The following is a 22230-nucleotide window of genomic DNA, read 5'->3' as shown; positions in this document are numbered from 1 at the left end:
ATATTTATTTATTTATTATGTATACAATATTCTGTCTGTGTGTATGCCTGATGGCCAGAAGAGGGCACCAGACCAGACCCCATTACAGATGGTTGTGAGCCATCATGTGGTTGCTGGGAATTGAACTCAGAACCCTTGGAAGAGTGGGCAATGTTCTTAACCCCTGAACCAGCTCTCCAGCCCGGATTTATTTTCTTAATCATCACTGTCCTCTCACTGCGAATGCTACCTCAGAATGCTGTCCATCCTGAATATTTCCAACTTTTTGAAAATCTTTCCTGGTCAATAATAATAGTAAACTGCTAAGGGAGCTGTTAGGGAGGGAGCACTCTTTGTTATTTTCTTGACGATGGTTTTTTTAAAAAATGGGCCAAAGGTAAAATCTGGCGTTATCTCAACCTTTCTCTTGTCCATTTTATGTTTCTTGTAACATGAGAGAAAAATTTTTTGAGACCTTTTTAGGTTCCTTATGAAAAAAAAATGTAATTTAAACATAATATATAATGTCATCGGTGCAAAATAGATCTTTCAGAGTTATGTATCTCAGTGAGACACTTGCCAAGGATTAGATTGGCGGCAGGAAACATGGCGTGATAATCCGTGCCACTTTTTCTTTCCTCCCAAGATCAATGTCGGATGCTCCACTGATAGTTCGTCTGCTGATCCAGTCAGACTGGAATTTTCCAGGGACTTCGGAGCCACCTGGCACCTCCTGCTCCCCCTCTGCTACCACAGCAGCGTCCACGTCAGCTCCTTGTGCTCCACCGAGCACCACCCGGGCAGCACCTACTACGCCGGGACCACCCAGGGCTGGCGGAGGGAAGTCGTGCACTTCGGGAAGCTGCACCTTTGCGGGTGAGGGTCTGACGCCTGGCACCACGTGGGGTTTTCATTTGACGATCTGTCACTCACTTGCCATTTCCAGGAAGAAAATATCACTTTGTATTTCTTTTCGGCTCTCGGCTTGAAACGGATCAGTAGACGTTTGAGGCAGGAAAAAGAGACAATGTAGCTACTCGTGCCTGGTTTAAGGATGAACTGAAGAGCGTGCTGTGGATTGCGTTGCTTGAGATCCCTTTCCCATGCATCCTTCGCAAATCAAAAGGAAACAAGATAAAACATATTTTTCTCATCATTTTGACCCTCTTCCCATGGGCTCTCACCTCACGCTATAAATACAGTAAAAAATGCAATGCATTCATACACACCCCCGTGTTCATGTGTGGAAGCTGGAAGCCCACAGTCAGTTCTAGGCATCTAATAAAAAGCATTAGCACTTTCCCCTTGGGTTTTTTTACTTTTTCAACCTCCCTCAGCATTCTCGTAACATTATACTTGTCTCTTCTGATGAAAAGCTGCTTGGAGATAAAGGACTTCTCCTCTCAGCTAGAGGAAATGAAGATGGTAGTTTCCAAAAATAAAGCTTATACCATGAGGAAGAGACAGAGAGGAGGGGTCAAGGCAGCAGCCAGCCTAGGAATCGGTTTCTCTGAGACAGTGCTTCTCAACCTTCCTAATGCTGTGATCCTTGACATAGTTCCTCATGTTGTGGTGACCCAAACCATAAAATTATATCATTGCTACCTCATAACTGTAGTTTTGCTACTGCTGTGAATTGTAATGTAAATATCTGTGCTTCTCCCATGGTCTTAGGCTACCTCTGTGAAAAGGTCATTCCGCCCCTAAAGGGGTCATGGCCCACAGGTTGGGAACGACTGTTTTAGAATAATGTTCACTTTTCTCAGTGTATATCAAAAAGAATAAAGTACTGCTATCGTACTTTCGAGATGGAACTAGATGTTTCATTCTCGTGTGAAACTAGGCATAATTAGACCTCTTTTGTCTACAGACAAAACTAATACTTGGTAGTCTTCGCAAAGATTGAAAGTGCATTTTCAAAAGTTAGCATTGTCTTGGGGCATAACCCACCCACCCTTCACTACCTCCCTAGAGCAGTTTTCATTATTTGATTATTAAGACCTTAAATACTTCCTGTTGTCTAAGGCTCTTGATACAGCATGAAGGCAGTGTAGAACATCCAGTGTTTTCTTCGCACGCAGGTATCACTAGACAGAACGACCTCTAGACTCTAAGTGAAAGTCAGAGGGGGTGAGGAGACATTCTGGAGCTCACAGAAATGATAGAACACCACCCAGCTTGATGCTGAACTCCCATTGATCAGAGAGAGATGATCACAGAAGAAGTAGACAGGGGAAAGTGTCTCAGCAAAAAGAAAAACGAGTCTATCTGAAGTCAGTCATTTTCCACTTAGAACACAGAAGAACTTAATGAAAAGATGCCAGGGACTTTGTGGTCCTTGTTTTTATCATCCTGCCATCAACATCAAATAGATCATGATTCTTGTTTCCTAGAACCCTTGATTCCAAGTCTCCTAGAAATAAAATCTGAAAGTCAATCAGGTCAAGAGTTGGGAGAGCACTCCTTGACAGACTGGGCATGGGAAAAGCCTGGGGCTCAACCACTTAGACTCTCTTATGGGCTGACTGTGTTACCTCAAAATTCACAGGATGGAATCATAGCCCTTAAGGTCATATCATTAGACAGAGTGGCCGTAGGAGAGGTCATTAAGCCATAAATGGGATTACAGCTCTCATTAGCGAAGTCCCAGAAAACCCCTTTGCCTCTTGCGTCACAGGAAGACACAACTAAACTAGATAGCATCAAGTTTGAACTTTAAAGCAAGCCCTTAGCAGCCCCTGCGCTAGCTCCTTGATCTTCCACTTCTAGGTGATGAGAAAATACTAAATGTTGTCATTTATGAGCTACCCAACTCATGTTATATTTTTGTGACCATGGAAGCAGAATGAAACACACACTTTTGATCGACTCCATCATGTGCATGCTGTGAAGTACCCAGTCTCCTCTCCCGTGGGCTTCTGCTTTACTCTGACTTCCTAGTTAAGAAAGGACCCAAGATAGGCTATAGCCATGACTGTGGTGTACTGCCTAAGACGTGCTTCAGCAAGGTCCCCCGTGCAAATAATCTTACCTGACATATGTGGAGCCAGCCAAGAGATCTGTGAACGAAAAGCAGAGCAGGTTGCCCACACCAGGAGGACCAAACGGCAGGGCCACGCCTCGCTGACGGCTTCCTCTGGGCCATATGAGCCTAGCAGCTTATCTTGGACACGTGCACAAGGAAAATACAGATATCTCAATTTCACCCACTGGAGGAAATCCATTTTTGGAAAGAAAAAAGGCCTTCAGAATGTAAAGAACTGAGACTGTGTGTTGCTCGTAGTCCATGTCATTTTATTTCTATGAAAAGGGATGAAGTTGGTGAGGTGTCATGCCCACTCTCAGAATTGTATCATCCCAAACTATTTTCAGCCATATCTGCGGAGGGAAAAATTTGTCTTCATAATAATGCCTCATCCTTGTCTGAAGAAAAGAAAATTAGTCCTGTTCTTAAAACCCACACAGGCATGAATTGCTGGAAGGCAAAAGTGAAATTTTCTCCAGCTCAGTGAACCATTCTGTGGTTTGAATTCAGCATGGGACTTAACAGTAGCATAAATACTAGCTGCTGAAGGGTTTGTGTGTGTGTGTGTGTGTGTGTGATGCTAACTTACCATTTTCTGTGACTTAATGGACACTGGATACACATATGATCACACACATACACGAATAATATGGCTTTGTTTTCAGTGCTAAGTTTTTAGAGATATTTTTACATTTTAATTAAAATATAATCGTATCACTTGCCCCTTTCTTCTCCCCCCCCAGCCCTTCAATGTCCCCTCCCTCCAGTTCCTTCCATGCCCCCACTCTCAAATCAACAGCCCCTCCATAATGCTTACATTCAAAACACGAGTTGAATTTTCAAATAATTTTATTCACATCACCGTTGTGTCTTTCGGTCTAGAGTCTTTTTCCCTGAGAACGTCCCCGTTGTTTCTGCTTTGTGCATTTTTGTGATGAGTCAACCCAAGCCCCTATCGATGGAGACAGGGTGACGTACCTGAAATTTCAAGTGTGTATCTTAAAGAGAAGACCCTCTGAACAGGGCTGGCTCGGGGAGCAGGTGCCGACATTTGCCAGGAGAATGACAATGAGAATTTTTCACAGTAATGTTTCAGCCGAAGGGAACCGCAGCCAAAGCAGGCTAGAGCCCATTTGTCACAGCCCTTGAGGTTTCTGTGCCAAGGTGGGTGAACACTAACAAATGCCCAGCCGGGGTGGCTCATCTGTATTCAGAACATTTGAATAAATAAGTTCAAAAAAAAAATCCATGTAGGCTTTCATTAAAAGGAAAACTCCAAGCATTTCCCTCAGCTCAGCAGTCTGAGAGTTCAAAAGGTAAGGAGTGCTTTTGCCAAGACTAAACTTGGACAAGTCTAGGAGAACCTGGTTTAATTATGTATTGGCATTGGGGTCTGTTTTGAGCTCCTGATAGAAACAGTGAGCCTACATGTGAGAACCTGAATATGTCTGCAATATTCTCTGCCACGCCGCAGAAGCTTCACAGACTTCCTTCTCTTCACCCATGCCCAACCCTAGTGTTTCACTTCTGATTTGTTTCTCAAACGGAAACTATCCAGAATTGAGCCTGTGTGATAACCAGAAGATGGATAGATTCATGGGGTACTAAAAGAAGTACCCAGGATCCATTCAATGCCCGTCTCTAAAATAATTCCAACTTCTTTGAACTGAGTTTTAGACGTGTTTTAAAAATATGTTATTCTGGACTTTTAGTTAATCTAGTTAAATACATAGATAATTTTCAGGGACATGATTGTCACCAGTAACATTATAAGATAATTCTTTTGCCAATTTTGGTGATGGTGGTGACTTGGGGAACTGCGGGCAGTGTGGTGGTCAGTTGGTTAGGTTAGGTTAGTTTTTGGGTTTTCGTATTTTTTTTTAAACAGGGTCAATGCTGGCCTAGAACTCTCTCCGTATCCAGGCTGAACTCAAGAGCAACTACTGTGTCAGAAACACTATGCTGGGCGCCATGAAAGGGTATAACAAAGGAGACATAGACGTTAGCTGCTACAAGCCCTCTCCTGATAGAAGACATTGGCGTGTTTTAAGTTAACTCCAGTTGTTCCAGTTGTAGTACTGTAATGGTGGAAATGCCATCACCATTACGGGAAAGGTACCCATGTACCTAAGACCTAGCAATTCCACGACCATCCTTCGCAGAACTGAAAAGGACTTAAACAAACACTCCCCATATGTTCACAGCAGCCCTGTTCTCCACAGCCCAAAGGTGGGAACAATCAAACCAATGAATGAGTGAGCTGAAAAATCCCCGTAAATCCCTGAGATGGAGCGTCAAGAGGAGGAACGTCTGGTATTTGCTGGAAGTGGATGGCCCTTGAAGACATTAATGCTGAATGGATGCCGCTGAACGCAAACCATATGTTGCATGGTTTCATTGCTGTAGCAGACTCAGAGTGGGTCCATCCACAGAGACAGGAAGGGCGCTGGCGGTTGCCTGGAAACAGAAAATGTGGAAAGGCTGCTGGGGTTTCCTTCAGGGTGCAGGAATGCCTTGGAACTCGATAAGGGCAGACAGCATTGGTGGTGTATAAATGTCACAGGATTGTGCATGTTAAATGGATCAGGGTTGAGTTTATGCTCTGTGGGTTTTACATCGGGTTTTTTTTAGGATAGTTATGCAGAGTGTTGACAGTAGAGAGACGTCTTCACCAAGAGAGCCGGTGTTGGAAGGGTAGGAAGATGGGTGGGGTGCCGTTTTCACTAACTGGTAAAACTCAGAAGGTTCTAGAGAAACAGTGACCCTACTGTCAAAAAAAGAAAAGTTGCATTGTACTGAAATGGCAAGTCTCATTTTCTTCTCTTTTCTTTAACAATGTTTCCTTCCTCTTGAGTTGATACATAAGTAGGAATTTCCATTGTTTGTGGACCAGATGCGCTAAAGATGTATTGTTCCCTTGAGTAACTTTGAGCCCCTCGGGCCTTGTTTTCCAGGTCTGTGCGTTTCCGATGGTACCAGGGATTTTACCCTGCCGGCTCGCAGCCCGTCACGTGGGCCATCGACAATGTCTACATTGGTCCCCAGTGCGAAGAGATGTGTAGCGGGCACGGGAGCTGCATCAATGGGACCAAGTGCATCTGTGACCCAGGCTATTCTGGTCCAACCTGCAAAATTAGCACCAAAAATCCTGACTTCCTCAAAGACGACTTTGAAGGTAAGCTTCTCTCCTAAATCCCGTGTAGCTTTTGGAAGAGTTTGCTTGTAAGCCCAAGCTGTGATGGTGATTTAACCGCCTGTTCGTATTTTAATAATTGTTGTTACAACCGCAAATACACGAAAGACCATTTCTTTCTGAATTGATAGGGCTATATTTGAAACCATGGTTAGTGAGGGAGAGTAAGACTTTAATTGATAAACTAAAGGTTATTTTCACCATGATTTTTGTAAACTTTCTTTTATTTTTCAACATTTATGTTGGATCGTTAATATCCTGATACTAATGATGAGATACACATGAGAATCTATAAGAAAAATAAAACAATTTTTAATTAATTATATTAATTATATTTAAATAATTATTTTTAACTTTTAAAATACACTTATTAGTTCTTTGAGAGTTTTGTACAACGTGTTTTGATATTCACCTCCCTGCTCTAACACTCTAGGATCTACCCATCCACCCTCTTCCCTTCCCACCCAGCTTTGAATCCTTTAGTTACCAAGTTTCTACTGCCCCAATAGTCTTGAATGTGGGGCCTTCCACTGGGGAGAGGTTTTATCAGGGGCTGTACTCTTAGAGAAACATGCCTCTAACTCCCAACAATGGCATCTGCTGGTGGCGTCTTGGCTAGGATGACCCTTCACACCCAACCCCCTTCTTCTTCCTGCTGGGACTTGGTTGGCTGGGCATGTTCGGGTCTTGTCCATCCTGTCACAACTACTATATCTGCACCACTTTTTGTACTACATCTAATTTCTGACAAATGCCAATTGAGAGAATATTTCCAGAGGATAAGCTTGGATATAGGAATGAATTTTTCAGAAATCCAAGTTCTGTCAACTCTTCAAGCGGCCCCTCCTCCTTTCCACACCTTGATTTAATACCCAGAATTTGACATCACTACATGGGATAATAGTGTTACAACAACAGAGAAAAACAGATATTATAAAGTAATAATTGGGGGACATCTAAATTGTAGATGCACTATTCCCAAACGTTAGATTAAACATATTCATACGATGGTCGAATATACCACCATATCTATGTTAATGTAATCAGACCAAAAGACTTCATTTTTCTCTATTTTCTATAAGATTTTTAATATATTCGTGGTTTTATAATACAAATTAAAACCAGATTTAGGTACAAATGTAAGATGAAACATTACACTTCCATAAAACATTTGAACTGTTGACAGATGCTACAATGTATATGTATGGAAATAATATAATAAACAAAGGAAACCAGGCAAATACATGCATTATATGTTCTGTTTGTGTGAAACATACCAAATAAGTCACTTCTTGGAGGTAGAAAACAGAGTAGCTGGTTGCCAGAGATGCAGGAGAGAAGGATGCTTTTTGGTCTAGGCTTCCCCTTGGGAGATGAAAACCTTAAAGCAGTTGCTAGCGAAGGTTTTACATCAGGAATACACTGCATACCCCTGGATTATTCACAGTTAAATTGATAATACAGTAGACATGTTCTGTGTATTTTACCACAGTGAAAGAACAAACCACCTCTAAGGTACATATCTGAGTAGATTTGAGAACTGGCTTTGAAAGACATCCAACTGTTAAATTGTTTTTAAATTTCTTTAAGTTTAAAAAAAAATTCACCTTTCAAAGATATTGTGTTATTCCTCGGACACTGCCCTGGACATCGGGAGTGGGGTGTGTGCCCTCCCTGTCTCTCTTCTGGCTTCATCCACTTCCTGATAACCAGTTCTCCTCCTTCTGTTGGATGTGGAGGGGCTTACCTGGGTGAGCCACAAATACCTGGAAAAAGACCCTCCTCCGAGGGGGTGACCCTTTATATTAGTCAAGGTCAAAAACTTTCAAGAAGTTTCTATTATAAATGTCATGGCCACCCTCGTCCCGCAAGGAATGACGCGACCACCGGAGCTCTTCTCACTGCAGTTTTATTCCAGGACTTTTTACACTTCTCTCTCTCTTCCCCTCTCTCTTTGACCTCTCTCTCATCCCCTCTCTTCATTTTTTTTCCTCTCTCTCTCCTCTCTCTCCGTTGACCTCTCTCCCCCTTCTTCTTTTTTCCTCTCTCCTTCTCCTCTCTCCTCTCTCCCTCTCTCTCTCTCCCAGCCCTTAAGTAGGCATGGGCTGCCAACCCCGAACTGCCAGGTGGGCACTGCCCATAGGCCCACGCATATGTAGGCAGCTGATAATCATTGCGTGATCATAGCATAGGTCAGGCCTTAGCCATCTCAGGAGTTGATTATACATCTCCATCAGGTGTGATTCCATGCTGCTCGCTACATATAAAGAGTCCTTCAGTGTTTATGGCTTTGCATTTTTAAACTACATGACACGTTGGTCATGTTTCTTTGCAAATATAACACAGCTCTGCACCTATGGTCACAGGTAAAACCACGTTTTTCCACTTCCTCAGGTCAACTGGAATCCGACAGATTCTTACTGATAAGTGGGGCGAAGCCGTCTAGGAAGTGCGGGATCCTGTCCAGTGGGAACAACCTCTTTTTCAATGAAGATGGCTTGCGCATGCTGGTGACTCGGGACCTGGACTTGTCACATGCCAGGTAACTGTAGCCTGCAGAAGCAGGGAGCTCTCTGGGGCGGTACCTTCCATGTTGATGTTAGACTTCTCTGCTCAGATTCCCAGATGTGAAACACACCTAAACAACAACAGCAACAACAAACCTAATATCTGATATTGGATAATCCAGAAGATGACAATATTTAACTTACTCTAACTTCAAGAGAATCATATTGCATCTTCTTTATCCACCTTCTACTGACGACTTTCATCAATCAGCTCTTGAAATCTGGGGAAAATATGCACATTTATTCTATTGTCTTCATAAGAAGCTCAGTTGAAGTGCAATGCACCCTCAAGTTATTCATGATTAATTTTATCTCCATTAGCAAATTTCATTGAGCGTATTTTAAGTGCATTCTTAGTCTCTGTAAGTCCGATGCTCCGCTAACATTGTGAGAAGTCATTTTCTAAATTGAGCATGCTCACTCAGAGAAAACGTTTTAAACTGGCTCGGAGGATTATGTCCTGTCACAATACATATCCCTCGATCGCTTGACGAGCCAAAACCTTAACCGCAAAACATAAGATACAGCTTAGTGTGTATAAAATGCAACCCCTGACCTACTTTTAAATGAGCAAGGCAAACAGGTTTATTTGTAAAACGTTCCCCAGTACTTTAAAATGCATCCTAACATTCCCTCTTTCTCCTGGCTCTCTCAAATATTGATCATAAATAATACAATTCACAAAAGTACAGTTCTATCTGAAACAATTGTGTAGTTACTGGAAGCAAACCTTTATTCTACTCCGTCCTAATGCACACGGTTTAATTTGATATTCTCCATGTCAGATTTAATAGCAGCCAAGTTCTCTAATTTAGAAGTTAATTAAGTTTTTCTAAATAAGTAATTTTCTAAGTAGTAATTTGGTGTTTCTATCACTAAATTAATGTAAACATCTTTCCAATACAAGCAGATGACATACCCAAGTTTTTCCTCGGTAAATACCATCTTTATTCATGTAGACGTCGGTAGGCACTAACAATGCGTGTTTTCATTAATCAGATGTTAAAAGCTGCATTCTATAGCTCAGCCAGTTGCATGCTGGATGGGATTTGCATATATTGACCTTAAAATGTTCAGCGTAAGATCGCAGTGTTTGCAGAGCCATGACATAAATAGGTAGAAGTTGGGAAACTGGGAGAGATGAATGGCGTTGTGTATGATACTGATAACATTTATTATCAGTCCTGTTATATTACTGAGTACGTATGTTGAATTTGACATGAAATTCATTCTGCTTTTCCAGTCAGGATAGTGGCCAGACCGGGCACCAGCAGCTTTCCTGCCAAAGATAACATGTGAACCAGTTTTCCTTGGCACCCCAGCTGCTAGCTGCCACTCTGTCCACCTCCCTGCCAGCTAGGAAAGCTGCCACTGGCCGGCTGCCACAGTTCTCAGTGGCCAGTATCACTGGTACCCAGACCCAGCAACAGTCAGAGTCTGGCTCAGCCCACCAACACCCCACACTTTCCCTCCTCTGGCGCAAAAGACATAAAAGAGGCCTAGGCTAAACACAGCTCGTCCAAACGTGGCCTGCTCTCCTGAAAAGAGGAGCTACCACGGCTGAATTTAGATGTGTCTCCTAAAGCCAGTGATGCAAGGCTCGTATGGATCGATGACTTTTCCGTTCTTCTAGTTTCAAATACTGAAGACCGAAATCCAGTTGTCTTCACCAGACAACAATACACTCTCAGACTCAGGCAGCCTTTGGGTCTCTCCCAGCATCTTATAAAGTAGCCAAAGAATGCAATGGCTTTCGACTCTACTTTCCCCAGGCCCCTTGGAAAAGAGAGGCAAGATGCAAATAGAGCCAGAACTGCCATTTTTCACACTGCGCCTTTAATTAACTCTCGTTCACATTAGAAAGGAAAGTTAAGCTTCGAAGTGATTGTTTTGGACGCTCATTGAATGGTCATGTTTATTAAAGCCGCCCTACACCGCCCAGGGTGCTTGCCTTTTGTTAACAGATGCGAATTTCTCTTTGAAGTCAAAGTCTACAGTAAAGTCTTCTGGTGTCAGATTTGTGCAGTTCTTCGTGAGGCTGGGCTGTGGTAAAGGTGTTCCAGACCCCAGGAGCCAGCCCGTGCTTCTACAGTATTCTCTCAATGGCGGCCTCTCCTGGAGTCTCCTTCAAGAGTTCCTTTTCAGCAACTCAAGCAACGTGGGCAGGTACATCGCCTTGGAAATGCCCCTGAAGGCCCGTTCTGGTTCCACGCGCCTCCGCTGGTGGCAGCCGTCTGAAAATGGGCACTTCTATAGCCCCTGGGTGATCGACCAGGTCAGTCCCTTCAGAATTATCTGCTTTAACTTTTATGACCTTAGAAAGCCCGGTTGTCCAACGCCAACGCGGTGTGCTGGTGGAAGCCAGGATGAACAGTTGAATGACTTGCCCAAGGGCACACGGCTAGATTAGATACGGTGTTTAGCTTTGCTTTCGTTCTCTAGACCCCCAAGTGCCTATGCCTTTAAAAGTCAATGGCACAACAGAAGGCCTAGGTCGAGCTCAGAGAGGAAGCTGCCATATGGACAGAGGGACTTTATTAAGCGTGAGACAAGGTTATAATTCTCTGAAAAGGAGAGCATGCAAATTAGCATTGGGGCCACATGCAGTTGGTCGCAAATCCTCTTTTCCAGCCTTTTGATGAAAAATAAATAAATAAGCCTCTTCCCGCCCCAACATCTTTCTGGGCTGCTGTAAAGGATCTTCATACATAATACAGCGTATCAAACAGAATTCAGAGACCCTGTTCGCCAACAGTGGAGCTCAAGCAGAGAATTGCAGCTGAAATGCCTCAGGGCGTGACTGTCCCTAAATAGAAATAATCACAGGCGAGCCAAAATTTTGTCCTCCCAGCTTGGCGACGTGTGCTTTCCAAAGGCACAAGTTGGCCCATGAATGGCTATGGGTAGCTTGGTCAGTCTTTGATTTGTTTTCTGCAGCTCCTTGCCAGATGGGCAGGCAGACCCCAGAAACAAGGGCGTTTTCAAAGGTCCCCAGCACTATGCTATTGTACAACACCCATTCTGAGGCAGCCGAGGGATCAAAACAAACAAACAGAAACGACTGAACTCTCCCTTACGCTAAAACCAAACCGTGGGGTGTTTTAAAATGCATTTCAGATTCTCATTGGAGGAAATATCTCTGGCAATACAGTCCTGGAAGATGATTTCTCGACCCTGGACAGCAGGAAGTGGCTGCTGCACCCGGGAGGCACCAAGATGCCCGTGTGTGGTTCCACAGGCGACGCCCTTGTCTTCATTGAAAAGGCCAGCACCCGCTATGTGGTCACCACAGACATTGCCGTGAACGAGGACTCATTCCTGCAGATCGATTTTGCGGCCTCCTGCTCAGTCACGGACTCTTGCTACGGTAAGTACCCCACACGCCGAGGGGCAGAAGCCTGAGTGCCCGTGGCCATGGGTACTGTTCAGAACCTCTGTCGTGGAGTTAAACAGGAGGACTTAGTAAAGTGTTTACTGAGCAAGCATGGGGGGACTGAGTTCAGTGTCCCAGCACCCACATAAAAAAGGCTGAGCATGGTTGTGTGTTCCTGAGATGCTACACTGGCAAGGCACAGGCAGGCAGAGCTCCAGAGCTCACTGGCCAGCCGGTTTGATTAATCAGTGCGCTCTGAGCTCAGTGACAGTCCATATCTCAAAAAGTAAGTTGGAGAAGTAATTAAAGAAAACACTCAGTGTCGGCCTCTGGCTCACACAGACATCTACAAGCACATATATGAATACCACACACACGCATACACACACACACACACATCTACAAGCACATATATGAATACCACACACACACACACACACACACACACACAGAGAGAGAGAGAGAGAGTTCAATACCTAAGTGCTAGCGTTAAGTACACAAATGATCAAAGGCCATTTTTTAAAAATATTTATTTATTTATTTGTTATGTATACAAATATTCTATCTGTGTGTATGCCTGCAGGCCAGAAGAGGGCACCAGATCTCATTACAGATGGTTGTGAGCCACCATGTGGTTGCTGGGAATTGAACTCAGGACCTTTGGAAGAGCAAGCAATGCTCTTAACTGCTGAGCCATCTCTCCAGCCCGATCACAGGTCATTTTAAGTCCTTGGGACAATCTTGAAGCTTTAATTTTTCTCGACAACTTTCTATCGTAAATAGAGTATATTTTTGAAAGCACGGTGACTACCTAGGGATGAGGCTCAGTTGGAAAGACTGCTTGCCTAGCATACATGAAGCCCTGAGTTCACTCCCCAGCCCTGTGTAAAATGTGCGTGATAACACGCACCTGTCATCCAAGCCCTCAGGAGGAAAATACAAACTGCCATCGCTGCGGTTTTGACCCTTCACCTGAATTCGCAAACCCCGGGGGATTACCGAGGAATTGCAGTCCTACGCCATCTTCCAGGGCACCTCGGGGCTGATAGGGACCCTTGTCTGTCTTAGATTCAAGGGCATGGGGATTTGAGGAGCTTGGCTACTTTCAAGTTTCCATGGGACCAGATTTTGATATTCCTAGGATTTTGAACCTAGGAAGAATCCCAGAAATACTCTTTGTACTTCAAACACGGTTAGTTGATACCAGTGGAAGACTGGGGAAGAGTGTTCTACGGAGTGAACCTGATATAGGATGTCACACAAAGTCAGGGCAGGGAGAGAGGATGAATGGCTGCCCCTTCCAAAGACAATAGCATTTGACGAAGAGCTAAGTCTCCCTTGGATCTTTAGGCTGGAGTGGATTTTAAGGGTAGATAGATTGGAGGAGCCATCTCTAACAGGGCCGGCTAAACTTTAGCTAAAGAAGAGAATCAGTGAAGAACAAAGCTCCCGCAGCCCCAAGGGAAGCTGTGGGAGAGCAAAGCAGCCTGGCCCTAGAAGCAGAAGTACCCTTGCTACTCCAGAGTCCTCATCCTCCAGTTACGTATGGATCCGGTGGAAATAACAAAGGAGTGAGTAGCAGAGGCACCAGGACTAGCTTTGGTCCTCATAATCAGCTGTGTGTGCTTCTACCGCAGGCGGGCACAGGCTCCCGGGAGGGGCAGTAAATAAGAAAATGGAGGACACAGTGATTAAGTAGAGCGAGCCACAAAGTTGGAAGGACTTTAAAGAGCAGGTACAGAAATTTGTGCTCGACAGTCATAGATGATAGACTATAAGTACGGAGGGGTGTAGTCCTAATTTCTGCTCTGTTGCTGTGGTAATAACCCTGACAAAATTATCTTAGGGAGGAAAGGAGTTTATTTCCTCTCACAGTCCCAGGTTACAGCCCATCATGGCAAGGAAGACAAGACAAGGACATCAGATAGCCAGGTCACACTATAGTCAGAGCACAGAGAGAGAGGGACATCAGATAGCCAGGTCACACTATAGTCAAAACACAGAGAGACAGGGACATCAGATAGCCAGGTCACACTCTAGTCAGAGCACAGAGGGGCAGGGACATCAAATAGCCAGGTCACACTATAGTCAGAGCACAGAGAGACAGGGACATCAAATACCCAGGTCACACTATAGTCAGAGCACAGAGAGACAGGGACATCAAATACCCAGGTCACACTATAGTCAGAGCACAAAGAGACAGGGACATCAAATACCCAGGTCACACTATAGTCAGAGCACAGAGAGACAGGGACATCAGATAGCCAGGTCACACTCTAGTCAGAGCACAGAGAGACAGGGACATCAAATAGCCAGGTCACACTATAGTCAGAGCACAGAGAGACAGGGACATCAGATAGCCAGGTCACACTATAGTCAGAGGACAGAGGGACAGGGACATCAAATACCCAGGTCACACTATAGTCAGAGCACAAAGAGACAGGGACATCAAATACCCAGGTCACACTATAGTCAGAGCACAGAGAGACAGGGACATCAAATACCCAGGTCACATTATAGTCAGAGCACAGAGAGAGAGGGACATCAAATAGCCAGGTCACACTATAGTCAGAGCACAGAGAAACGAATGCGTACGTGCTCTTTTGATTGCTCGATCAGTGCTGTTTCTCCACTCTTGTATATAGTTCAAGACTCTGCCTAGGGGGTGACACTGCCCACAGCTGTCTTGTTCTTCTTCTATCAACCACTTTCAGGCAATCCCCACAAGCCAACCTATTGCAGACAATTGCCCGTTGGGTTGTTTTTACCAGGTGATTCTAGGCTGTGACAGAAAGTTGCTCGTCACGGGAATTGTAATGTTTCATGAGAGACCGGCTCTGTGAAGGTAAACAGAAAGGAATCCTAGGAAATAAGGTGGAGCAGTGATCTCCAACGGGGCCTCAGGGAGGACGGTGATAGGGTACCATGCTGGCATTAAGAGAAGCAGAAAAGACAAAGACAACAATGAGACAGTGAAAACAACCAGATCTACCAGGACTAAGTCGTGGGCTCCACACAGGGAGCTCAACAGAGGAGTCAGCTTTTGGAAGTAGGATGTCTAAATTTCAAACCCAGAGAAAGAGTGTCAAAATATCATCGTTGCTGAAGTTTAGTGGTTAACAAAATGTGTTTGTTTTATGGAAGAAAGTGGTGTGGTTTTCTTGGTTCTGGTGATAGTACTTCTTGGACCCGTAAGAAGAACCTGTCTAGACTGCTCTTCCCAAAGTATTCAGCACCCAGTGTAGTGCCAGAATCAGTAAGCACTGACTGCGTGAGTCACATCAGTTTGGAGACATAAAACTGGTAGGTGTTGTTGCAGCCTGAGTGTGTATGTATGGAATAGGAGGCCAGAGAGATGTCTGGGGGAATGTACAAAGCTCCCCTGGTAAGCAAAAGAGTCAGCGTGAAGACAGGATTCCTGGAATAAGGATCTCAACTAAAAGAATCAGAGCAATAGGTAAGGACACATACAATGAAGGCTGAGCCATTGTCCGTACCGAGAAAGCTTCAAGGAGCAAACGGCCTCATGTCGGCCACACAGAATCTCCTGGGGGCTCTTCAGAGCTGCTGACCCCGGGGCCAGGGGCCAGAAGGTTTGGGGAAGAGACTGGCCATGAAATGCAAGCACCGAGAGTTTCTCAGGGTACCCAAGGAGTTGGAGTGTGCCGCTGAGATTGAAAGGTACCTAAGGAGTTTCAGTGCGCAGCTAAGATTGAAAGTCGTTACCTTAGAGCAAGCAATTCAGCAGCTTATAAAGCATTTGTAGCCAGTAGAGTAGCGAAGATGGGAAAAGCTGACTGTCTCAGAGGAAGAAAAGGGAAGGAGAGAACTATCCTTCCGCAGACCCCAGTCTGACCACTGCGTTTACACAAATTCCATGACTTTCAGATGTCTCTTTGTGCGTCCTTGGCTCCCCAGTGTGCTCCTTTGTGTAGAAGAGTGAAATATAAATATATAAGGAAAGAGATGGTATGGTTTCTAAGAAGTGTCATTTATAACGAGAGCAAAATGGATGTAACTGGCCAGAATGTTTTGTGGGGTGGGTCAAAATGTAAAAGATTGGGGTTAGAGAGATGACTTGGTGCTAAGAGAATTTGCTGCTCTTACAGAGGAGTGAGATTTGGTTCCCAACACCCGCATTGGATGGCTCACAACTGTCTGTACCTCAAAAGAGGATCCTCTCCAGGCCTCTATGGGCAGCCACCCAGACACATAAACACACACAAAGAAACAAACACAAATAAAAATAATTCTGTCTAAAAATTTTGAAGCCTGCTCAGATTTTTTGCATATTTAAAAAGATATGGTTTTTTTTTTTTTTTTTTTTTTTTTTTTTTTTTTTTTTGGTTTTTCAAGACAGGGTTTCTCTGTGGTTTTGGAGCCTGTCCTGGAACTAGCTCTTGTAGACCAGTTAAATATAGCATTGATATAAAAGACATGAGATTGAGGGGGACTGGGTTTCAGTGAGAAGGATAAGACAGGGCGTTGAGTGGACAGGACCAGAGTCACTGTGTAGAATATGTAATACATTGGCTGCTCATATACGCATAGCAGTATATGAACCAATAACTTGTATTTTTTACTAAAAGGTTCTCATTATAATGAGTGATTTGGGGAAAGTCGTTTTATTTCACTTGTTTATATCTCCTTAAAAGGAGTTAGTTCAACATTATTAAAATTAGCAGTAATGGCCAGGCCTTGTGGTCCACATCTTTAATCGTAGAGCTCAGATCTCTGTGAGGCCAGCCTGTTCTATGTAGTGAGTCCCAGGACTGTGTGAGAGACCCTGTCTCTAAAAAACAAAAAAAAATAAATAAATAAACAAACAAAAAAGCGAAAATAAATAGAGAGAAAAACCAAACTGGCAAACATTTCAAAGTTGGAAATATAAACATAAGGAGTAAGTAAAACTATTTCATTACATTTTAAACCATATATGCATGTATGCACACACACACACACACACACACACACAGTAAGCCACTGTGGTCCCCGGTTCTGCAGGCGTGTGTTGGCTTTAAGAACACTACTTCCTGTTTCAGCTATTGAACTGGAATACTCGGTGGATCTGGGGCTATCGTGGCACCCGTTACTGAGGGACTGCCTGCCCACCAACGTCGAGTGCAGCCGCTACCACCTGCAGCGGATCCTGGTGTCGGACACTTTCAACAAATGGACCAGAATCACCCTGCCCCTCCCTCCTTACACCAGGTATTGCTACGTCTGCATGGATCACCCGATGTGATCAGCTTTGGTACTAGCCAGACCAAGTTTAAATGAGATGCATGAGAATTTGCTACGTATCTGAATATAAATTAAGCCTAACTCAATAAGAAAAGTGAAAGCCAGTTTTTATGGGGAAGCTGTTCTTTTTTTTTCCTTAAATCCAGGCTTTCCCTGACTTTTAGTGCTAATAATTTTTTTTAAGACTGGTTTATACAAGAAAACACTAGTTGCAACATCACAACTTCTCCAGCTTGACTGAGAGATGCCGAGAAGCAGCCATTTAAAATAAGACCATTGGATGCAAAATAGATTTAAATGGAATCTATTTTTCTGCCACTTAAACCACTGCCAATACAGTGGTCAGTGGTTTTATATATAAATGAATATAGCAAATAAATGTGTCCTAACATTCGCCTCTGCTTTCCAAATCTTATTTTGAATATGACTTTGGAATTTATCACCTGGAGTTCCTGTGGAAAGCAACCGTTAAGGGCTTCATCCACTACACCGACGGCAAATAACTTGGTTTGAGAAAAGTGCCTGGTAACTGCTGGATCATGTGTGCGTTTATACTCCAGTGTTAGGAACGTGGAGGGTCAATTCTCCCCAGGAGAACCACGCTCTATGATTCCTTCGCCACCCACAGCGAGCCCGGAGCATAGGAAAGCATTAAGATCGCGGTTAGCGCTCCGGTTTGCTCCGTGGAAACCTGGCCGGCTGCTGCCGTTAGCAGAGAAGGAGGACAAGCAGCACAGTGTGGAACAAGGGTTATAGTTTGGGCTCATTATTGTCCCTGCACATGAAGAATGAGTAAATCCTCCTGGCAAACGACCCTACCGTGCAAGCATTCATCTAGGACGTAGCTCTTCCTGGGATTATCATAAACAGAGTGGCTTCCGCCTCTCAGCGCCTACGGCTGCTTTACAATTGCTGGCTCAGAGGCGGGGGACAATATTAACTGTGAGGCAGAGCTGCCAGGTTTAAATGAGTTTAAATGAGATACGTGAGGTTTTGTTGCTCGTTAAAGGTATTGCTGTGCATGAATTATTAAGATGTTCTTAATAAGTTACAGGGGTGGGGGGAACCTCCATTAAGGCAGCTGTCTTTTAAGTCTTTATGAATTCTATGAGTTATTGCCCAGCTACTTGGCGGCATTCTGCAAAGAAGTGACATTCTAAGATTTACTTCGGCTACTCATTATACCCTTGAGATGTCTGCCGGAGAAAAGTAATTATTCCTCATATTTTAATCTGTCTTTTAATTGTCTCTTGCACGCACTTGCAAGAATTTTGACCCTTTCAAGTGATACGTGGAAAATCTGATGAGCATCAATTTCCCCTGTTACCATAGTGAAAATACACAGTTTGTTTCCGATATCACCCTCAGGGCTCATTGTCATACGACGGTCTTAAAGGTAACTCCGCCTTACAGCCCACCGCTCTGAGAAATTCAGAGACAAACAGGCATAGGAGAAGCCCAGGCTGGACCCATTTCTTTTCATGGTTTTCCGTATGCCAAGGAAGCTCATGAAAAGTCTCAGAGGACTGTCTCAGACGTATGCTGCCCATCTCTCCTGCTTCTACACTCTGCCCTGCGGCTTTCTAAATGTGCTTTTCCTTGTTTTACGTGGAACTGACTTCACCTGTGTTTATCATGAATGGGGGCCCTTGGTTTGACCCCCAGCACAGACAGGTGGGTAGCTCTGTAGGTAAGCAGGCAGGCAGGCAGACAAGAAGTTAAACTAACTGACTCCCTAAAAGTCTGGGAATGGGCTGAGGCGTCCATGCGGTCTGCCAGACCTGAGTTTCTGGCTCTTTACTGTAAACAAGGGGGTATCGACAGCTTACAGGTGCATGCTAACTAGGGCTTAGCCCTGACTATGACCACCAGACAGCTGAAACTTAGCTACTGTCTTATGATATGGCTTTAAGGGGGACCCGGGTATTGCTGGTAATGGGTGTAAATGGAAGATGGTCGCCCACAAATTGCCATCAAACGTTTCACTCTGCTGAAATAGCCAGGTCTCCGGAAGCAACTGTTTATCCATTCAGACATAATCTTTTTAAGAAATGCTTTTAAGTACTGAATTGTTTACTAGTCTTGACTCCATACTGGGTTGCTCCCTACCTCGAAGAGCTTTCAGTAAAAGACAGAGGCATTCACCAGAGATCATTCAAACTCGGAACTAACTATAGGATCCATTGCGATATGGCGGAGTACCGGAAGGTGGTGCTTGGTCAGGAAGGCAGAGAATAGTTTCTTGAAAAAGGATGAACCTAAGTAAGATCTGAAGGTGAACTGGGGAAGGAGGAAGGTCAAAGAATGTTCCAGGCAAGGAGAATGCCCCATAGTAGCAGGAAGTTGGTGCATCTGAGTTCAGACGAAGAGAAGGGAAGAAAGGGACAGGTGAAATGGCATCAAACCATAAAGAACCAGTGTACTAAATATGGGGCTTTCTTACAGCAATGCATACACATCCTTTAGAGTGTGCAGGAGTAAGGGGCTTGGGGAGATCTGGAGCTAGAGAAGCTTATTTTATACCTGGAGACTCGATTAGGGAAGGTGAGGGTCTCAGAGAGAGAGGGTGGGGCAGATTGAGACTAGGAGGATGGTTAATATGTTCTCAGTGGACATAAAGAGAAATTCAGAGTGCATACTGGGTGAGCTGAAGATGAAGAGGACATTGTAGAGTGAGGGAAGGGGCAGCGTCCAAGGTCCTCCTGCTCCCTGAGAGACAGTGCCTCTTCCCGACAAGGGATACCGAGAGGAGACACAAGCTATATCATATTCTGCTCCAGGCGTTGCAGGGTTAAAACCCAAGAATTTGGCGTCATTTTTTAACCTTTATTCTTTGCCATATGCAGTGGTAAAGTTAGAGCCTCCTGGAAAACCGTCCGTAAAATCAAAGTGAATGAGAACCGTTTGTGTAGCCCTGACAGAAGCGAGTCCAGAGGGGTGGGACGACGCTGCCTGAACCGCTCTCCCGGCAGAGGCTGTAACCTGTTGGAAGAGCTGAAAATGCTTCCTGCTGACTGTAACTTAAGGCTGTGCTGAGGAACAGGCTAGAAATGCCACAGGTGTTGAACATTGGGAGAGTGTATTGAAAGTCAGAGTTAGAGAGGGTTTTGTGGAAAGCTGGGCCCAGGCTTTGAGGAATTCAGTGAGTAGGAAAAGAGCATTCTCAATCAGGAGATCCATGTGAGAAAGACGGCCTCACTGACCTGAGCCTCAGAGAGACTGTTTAAAGCAGGAAAAGCAGGGGAGGCGGTGATTGGTGGAGCCGGGTTTACTTAACAAAGCGTTGAACCAAAGCAAGAGAGCAACACTCCTGAAAATGGGGCCGTGGCGGTAACACAGCGGGCGAAGTCTCCAGCAGGGCAGTCGTGAGGACCCGAGTCTGAGTGAGCCTCTGAACCGAGGAAGAGAAGACAGACAGGGTGCCCCAGAACTGGCTTCTCAGCACTGGGGCAAGAGACACAAAGATTTGGATTTCTGGATTCACTGGACGGTCACCCTAGCCTGCTTAGCAAGCTCCAGGCTCAGGAGAGACCCTGTCTCAAAAAACAAGCTTGAGTCAGACTGTGGTGGCACACGCCTTTAATCCCAGCACTGGGGAGGCAGAGACAGGCGGATCTCTGTGAGTTCGAGGCCAGCCTGGTCTACAAGAGCTAGTTCCAGGACAGGCTCCAAAACCACAGAGAAACCCTGCCTCAAAAAACCAAAATAAAGAAAGAAAGAAAGAATAATTAATTAATTTTAAAAACCAAGTTTGAGGACCCCTAAGGAATGGCTCCCAAAGTTGCTCTCTGGCCTTCACACACACGCACACGCACACACGCATGCACACACGTACCTACTTGAATGTATACATATACTGGTATCATATATTATGTGTATGTTTGAATATATGTTAAAAACCACTCTCCAGAGAGAACGGATCAGTGGGGATGGCTCACAAAGCAAGGAAGAAGACGCAAGAGTCCAAGTTACACAAGCCGAATGAGACGGGATTGCCACACAGGAGAAGATCAGTGACTTCAGTCACTGAAAGGAAGGAGAAAGTTTCCAAATTTTTCAGGGTTTTTTTTTTTTTCTTCTCAATTTTTAGTGTCTTCAAAAGAACAGTTTTCGAGCTGCTGGAAATAGCTTGTCTGGCCCAAGAGCCCGTGGATTTAACCACTGTATATTGTACCTCCATCAGCTGCCTACACATTATGGTCCTGGGAAAATGGAATAGAATAAAGCTCTGGGTTATGGAGAAAGACTGAAGGAAAGATGGGATGATGTCACAAAAACGACTTCATCTCCCGATCTGGATCTGCCTTCTTCTCCATCGCTACCCAGACTTAAAAACAGCAGGGGCTTCGAGTGGTTCTTCAGATGTCAGCTGAGAAAGGCTGAGCCACTGGAAGGGCAGGTGACTCAAATCCACTGAGAAAAGGGGCGGAAGGAGTGGCCACGGTAGGCTCAGGTGTCAGGTTGAAAATGATCCACTCCTACCAGCCCCCGTGACCCGATTAATATCTGTAGGACGTTAAAGAGGAAAAGGAGAATGACAAGAAAGGACAAGTGTGTGCAAGGACGGGGATGATCCCGAAGGGGGCAAAGGCCAAATAAATTCGGAAGGAAAGGCTGGTTTTCGGTGACACCCCCACATACAACTTTGAGTAAAGAACACACATCCAGCCGCTAAGTTAAACACGTATTGTGTTCTTCAGATATCCAAGAGAGTCTTGAGCTTGTTTTGTTAAAGAGATTCCCTACTGATGGCAATGGGTTTTTGATCCTACTGCACGTACTGGCTTTGGGGGAGCCTAGGCAGTTTGGATGCTCACCTTACCAGACCTGGATGGAGGTGGGTGGTCCT

General features: G+C 44.6%; 1 protein-coding gene across 1 annotated transcript in view; it reads left to right on the top strand.

Moving 5' to 3' along the window:
* LOC121434713 (reelin-like) overlaps window positions 1–22230 on the top strand; it is a 447768-nt gene that overhangs the window by 372918 nt on the left and 52620 nt on the right. The window contains exons 41-46 of the mRNA XM_041633615.1: window positions 626–855; window positions 5959–6179; window positions 8592–8739; window positions 10781–11039; window positions 11882–12131; window positions 17180–17348. Coding sequence (XP_041489549.1) covers window positions 626–855; window positions 5959–6179; window positions 8592–8739; window positions 10781–11039; window positions 11882–12131; window positions 17180–17348 — 1277 coding nt within the window. The remainder of the gene's footprint in view (window positions 1–625; window positions 856–5958; window positions 6180–8591; window positions 8740–10780; window positions 11040–11881; window positions 12132–17179; window positions 17349–22230) is intronic.

Source organism: Microtus oregoni, unplaced genomic scaffold (genome assembly GCF_018167655.1).
Source record: "Microtus oregoni isolate MIOR12 unplaced genomic scaffold, Mior012 000044F_ref0000062, whole genome shotgun sequence".
In the NCBI taxonomy this organism is placed as follows: Eukaryota; Metazoa; Chordata; class Mammalia; order Rodentia; family Cricetidae; genus Microtus; species Microtus oregoni.
This window is presented reverse-complemented; position numbering and strand designations above follow the sequence as displayed.